General features: G+C 38.7%; 2 protein-coding genes across 2 annotated transcripts; both read right to left on the reverse strand.

Moving 5' to 3' along the window:
* Positions 1-258: 258 nt before the first annotated feature.
* On the reverse strand, positions 259-1,517 carry LOC130557451 (serine/threonine-protein kinase pim-3-like). The gene is made up of 4 exons (XM_057339181.1): positions 1,430-1,517; positions 941-1,322; positions 620-760; positions 259-390 (listed from the first exon to the last, which is right to left on the reverse strand). Exons 1-4 carry the CDS (start codon positions 1,439-1,441, stop codon positions 293-295), a joined length of 633 nt encoding a protein of 210 aa, XP_057195164.1. The 5' UTR covers positions 1,442-1,517; the 3' UTR covers positions 259-292.
* Positions 1,518-1,537: 20 nt separating this feature from the next.
* On the reverse strand, positions 1,538-3,888 carry LOC130558392 (uncharacterized). Its single transcript, XM_057340759.1, has 5 exons — positions 3,751-3,888; positions 3,310-3,445; positions 2,478-2,780; positions 1,779-1,873; positions 1,538-1,600 (listed from the first exon to the last, which is right to left on the reverse strand). The coding sequence occupies exons 1-5, from the start codon at positions 3,886-3,888 to the stop codon at positions 1,538-1,540; spliced, it is 735 nt and encodes a 244-aa protein (XP_057196742.1).
* Between the last annotated feature and the right edge of the window lie 1,300 nt (positions 3,889-5,188).

The following is a 5,188-nucleotide window of genomic DNA, read 5'->3' on the forward strand; positions in this document are numbered from 1 at the left end:
GAGGCTAATCAGAGACTTCAGGAACAGACGCGTTCAACTTAATGTTCGGCTGCGCAGATTGTTTGGCATAAAGTACCACGAGACCGATTCAAATGCGTCCCACAGACTTGAATCGCTATCGCGGTACTTAAATGTCATATGCTGATAGATTTGCGCAGCGCCGAATTAAGTTGAACGCGTCTGTTCCTGAAGTCTCTGATTAGCCTCTTCAGGTGTTTTATCAGAGTTGGGGCTAAACTCGGCAGGAAAATGGATCTCACGGGCCAGAGTTGAGAACCACTGCTCTTGACCTTTAGCTCTGCTTAAACCACTCGTGGTCGAGGAGCTCTTCTAATGTTGGCATGTTGGCTGATGGCGTGAACATGCAAAGATTTATCATGTCACGCCATTCTGTGAGGAAAAGTGTTTACGAGAGGACCGATTAGTCATGTATGTTCTTTGTAACACACTGTCAAACGTAACAATAGCTACTGAAATATGTAGCTTAATTTATTGTTAGGAACAATATCCTTTACTCTTTCAATTTATAGTAAGAAAGTTGCATTTGGTGAGAAAAACTGATGAGAGGAGAAGCTTGGTTTGTGTTTAACAAGGATTTTTGTAAGTGATGGTCTCTTACCTTTAGATAAACCAAGGGCCTTGATCGCCGGGTTGTCTAGTGCATCCGGATCAAGGACACGGTTCCCCTCATCTCCAACCGTCATCACGAGGAGCAGATCACCCAAAAAATAGACTGTCTGTTCAACCGCTTCAGTTGGCTCTGTAAAGCAAGCCAAAGTGAGCAAACATTTCATTTAGCAAAAGTCCTTCAAGTCACAGTATAATGGGATCAATTCATTACTGTAAATGTTGACAATCTGAGTTTGAGTTGGGTACAGTTTTTGTAGAAGGGACTTTACATTGTGGCTTAATGCTACGGCCACACAAAAACTCATCTCACCTTTACATGCAGAGTCTGGTGTGCTACTAGAGGAGATTAGAAGGCTGCATCCAAAGTCGATTAATTTGAGCACCATCGTCTTTGTGTTGATCAGGAAGTTTTCGCTGTGTAAGTCACCATGGCAGATGTTGTGGTCAATGCAGTGTTTGGCTCCGGTCACTGCTTGACGCATGAGATAACGGGCCTTATTTTCCCTTAGACGTATATGTTTTTTCATGAATGCAGCCAAGGTCACGCAGGGTCGTGGATATTCCAAAATGAGGACGTGCAGGTCATCTTCTACAAACCAGTCCAACATTACTACAATGTTGGAGCATTTCTCTGGTTTGTGTATCAGCAGATTTAGAGCCACTTCTCTCAACAGAGGCTTGTCATGCCCAGGCTGGTAAAAAAAAGATTAAAAAAGGTTAGCTGACGGTAGGCAACTTTTCCATTTTCATGAATCATTTGTGTTGATACACACTAAGAGAAATGCATTTTTCTAGTTACCTTATTTTTCATTCAAACCATATCTGATTTGCAACCTAGAAATGGTGCAACTCTTTAAGATTTCTTCTCAAAAAGACTTTTGGACCCCATTGTACATATGAAATCTTGTCAACTCACAATTTTCACATATTTGTTAGTGCGTGGTGTCTCCTGAATAAATTTGATGGCGACCTGCAAAGAGAAATCACCACATGTTAGCTTTACAGCAGTACATCACACACAGTCTGCAAATTCACTTCAACATATCTGGATCAAAACACTCAACATGTATGGCATTACACATGATAAGAATGTTCAACCACTTTAAAATGTTCAAAATGTTTGATGAATAAAGCAAAGGTGTTTCTACCTTTAGGCGTTCGGATCTGCGAGTCCCCTTATACACTTTGCCAAAGTTTCCCTCTCCTATCATCTTGCCCATTTTATAAAGGAATGAAATTTGTCCTATAAACAGAAAATGCAAAAGGAACACTTGTGATTCTTGTTTCTTTTTCTCACATGAACTTCAATAGCAGTGATGTTTGTAATTTAACAAAAAAATCTTGCATATAATGTGCATATAATGGAGAGGGGTTCAGTACATCCAATGCGATTCAACAGAATGAAATGTGTTAAAGTTAGTAAAAGTAAAACAGCAGGACAATCGTTTAAAAAACTAAATATAAAACAGAAATCAGCTCAAATGACATCAGAATAACACTTTACACTTAAAATACATAAAGAAGAAACAGTATTTCATAAACACCACGCGTATAAATGAAGAGTTTGGTTCCAAAAAGAGATAACTCCGTTAATTGTGCATTCCAATTACTATCAATCAAACTGCAGTTGGTTTGTTTTGATTTAAGCCTGATAACTGAAAAAATACAGCTACTTACACAATTACACACAATAAAAACATGATAACGTTATAAAAAACATGATTTTTTAAATTTTGTTATCTCATTTTGGAAGCAAACTCTTCAAATACAGTCACTAGGGTACAGATGTGAAGCTAAAAATCTAAATATGATGAGAATGAACCAGAACATAAGGGAAGTATACTCACTAGACCGCTGGGAATCCGCTGGTTCTCTGGGAGCTGCTGGCTGAACTCCAGATCGATCTTCGAGAGGCGTTTGCTCCCGGTCACAACAACCACGGCCCAGATCAGCTGGGTCCTGTAAGACCGCCGGCTTAAAGACACGTCGATATGGCTGTTCAAATGGACCTGGCTGAGGATCTGATGGGTCAAGATCAGACTGTGTGGGAAAAGGAACCACTTCACTGTTCCAGGAGTTAGAGAAGATGCGCTTAATGGCCTGCCATACTCCCCCCAAAACACGCTTCTTCTTTTCTTTTGTTTGTTGTTCTAAAAGATAAATACATAGAAAGAAAAAGGACAAACAATAGAAATGACCTCTAGATACCAGAAATATATCACCAACAACAGTCAAACGAAACTGATTACCAGGGCCACCAAAGGTTCAATTACATGAATTCATCTGTCGTTTGGTGCTTTTAATTAACACAATATGATTTATATTATACTATCCAAATAATGATTCAAGTTTTGTTAGTTTAGTTTCACGCAAGTTTAAAAACAAACTAAATGTCATTGTCAACATCACAGTATAAAGTTATTTTTAAACTAAACCTTACTACAATCGAACACATTTCAACTGTACAGGAACAGTTAAGCTGCCACTTTGACAGACGTGTTGTACAGTAATATTTCCAAATCTATTACTTAAATAGACTACACCTTTATGCTTTTCTTACTGTGCCAATTCTCAAATGTGCTTAAGCGACTTCAGCTGAATTAAGTAAGGTGGAAATGAAATGATACTTCAACCACAACAGTAAAACATTCAAACTGATCTCTGAAGCTGTTTGCTCACGGTTAGCTGGACCTTCAGGAACTGGCTGATGATCTGATGGATTCAGGTCAGACTGTTTAGGTGGTGTCTTTACTTTGTTGTTTCGCTTCAAAGCCCACCATCTTTTCCTAAAGCAGGGACTGAAGCGCTTCTTCTTCTTTTTGTTTGTTTGTTGTTCTAAAAGAAAAAAATAGAGAAAGAGGAAACACAAACAACAGAAATGACCTCCAGAAGCTACAAATATATCACTTACAGTCAAAACCATGAAACTGACCACTACAAAATCTATCAGATTACATATAAATAAGGTGGAAAATTATACTTCAACTACAAGAGTAAAGCGTTCAAAATGAACTCACGGTTAGATGAATCTGGTTGGTGTTCGGCTGGATTTTCGGGAGCTGTTTCATCCAGGTGAGATGAACATCGTTGGCAATTAGTTGGTTTCTGAAAACCTGTTGCCTCCAAGGCAGATGAACCTGTTTGCATATCAACTTGATGTTGCGGATCACTGGTCTCCAGGCCTGATGGATCTGATTCCTCCAGGTCAGTATGTAAAGGCACCACTTTGTTTCTGGAGAGAGAGAAGCTGCGCTTCATAGCCCGCCATCTTTTCTTAAAGCAGGCACAGACACACTTCTTCTGCCTTTTTGTTTTCTGGTCTAAACAATAAAAACACAGAAAGCAAAGACAAGCATAAATAAGATCATATAAATATTAGGGCTATGCAATATTTCTATATATATAATATATAACTATCGCAATATTTTTTAAATCATGACATATACATATACGGCCAAAAGTAAGTGGAAGCGAGCATGGCGAGAAATATAAGAACGCTTGGAGCTCTCCGAGCTGATGTGTGGGTGTGCTTTGGTTTTCTAAAGAAGTCATGGAGTAATGAGTTATATCAAATAATGCTGGTTGTAGCTTCTCAAGTCATGACACAAGTCACTTGGCTACTGCAGTGCATTAGACAGAAAGTTGATTAAGAAAAGTAACAATGACATTTATTGTGCTTTCACGGATGTGACACCAGCACATTTACAGCACGGATGAACCAGAGGTTTTATTCTGCCCATGTTCAGTGTTTTAACTGTAATGCACCACAACAGCCAAGTGACTTGCGTGAGCCACCTTATTCCCCTGAGCTACCCACTTGAGGGGCGCGACCCACAGTTTGAGAAGCCAAACCTCTGATCTAAAGGTCCATGCATCGCACATCATGGCCACTCTGCAGAGGTAAGGGATGTTTTTACACTTATCCTCACAGAAAACCCCCGCTGGTGCAGAGCATGTTGTATTTCTACCTCTACTTTTGACATTTTCTATTAAATGTATTGCAATATAATCGCAAATGTGTATCATATGAAAATACATAGCAATATATTGTATCGTGACCCATCTATCGTGATATGTATCGTATCGGGAGGCACTTGCCAATACACAGCCCTAATAAATATGTTGGTAAACTACCCTTCCACTACTACACAAAAAATCCTTCATTTCAGGAATTCTCTATGAAATGACTCCAAATGCTTACAATTAAAAAGATATATATACACACACATCACATAATCTATGTAAACAAGTAATTATGTTATTTCCTTCATTTCTCACGTCATTACAACGCAACAGTAGATTCATTTAAAACGGCAGTACATTGATTGACACTTAATCCTTTAGAAAAACATACTAAAACATCAAGGCCCGGTTTCACAGACACGGCTTATCTTAAGGCAGGACTGTGCCTTAGTTGAATTAAGATATTTATGTCGCTTTTATAAAAATGCCTACGTAAAGAATACATTACTGGTGTGCATCTTGAGACAAAACAATGGCACTGACATATTAAGATATTTCTGGGCAAGTTATATTCAGTTATACCATGGTCTGTTTG

Source organism: Triplophysa rosa, linkage group LG8 (assembly GCF_024868665.1).
Source record: "Triplophysa rosa linkage group LG8, Trosa_1v2, whole genome shotgun sequence".
Taxonomy (NCBI): Eukaryota; Metazoa; Chordata; class Actinopteri; order Cypriniformes; family Nemacheilidae; genus Triplophysa; species Triplophysa rosa.

Bases quoted from the DNA above. Each gene is read 5' to 3' on its own strand.
- LOC130557451 (XM_057339181.1), bottom strand. The intron at 761-940 runs GTGAGATGAGTT...CTTGCTTTACAG, and splicing joins ACCAGACTCTGCATGTAAAG to AGCCAACTGAAGCGGTTGAA. The intron at 391-619 runs GTAAGAGACCAT...TTTTCCTCACAG, and splicing joins GGCCCTTGGTTTATCTAAAG to AATGGCGTGACATGATAAAT.
- LOC130558392 (XM_057340759.1), bottom strand. From the start codon at position 3,888: ATGAAGCGCAGCTTCTCTCTCTCCAGAAACAAAGTGGTGCCTTTACAT. The intron at 3,446-3,750 runs GCAACAGGTTTT...ACAAACAAAAAG, and splicing joins CAGGTTCATCTGCCTTGGAG to AAGAAGAAGCGCTTCAGTCC. The intron at 1,874-2,477 runs GTGAGTATACTT...TTCTGTTTATAG, and splicing joins AGCGGATTCCCAGCGGTCTA to GACAAATTTCATTCCTTTAT.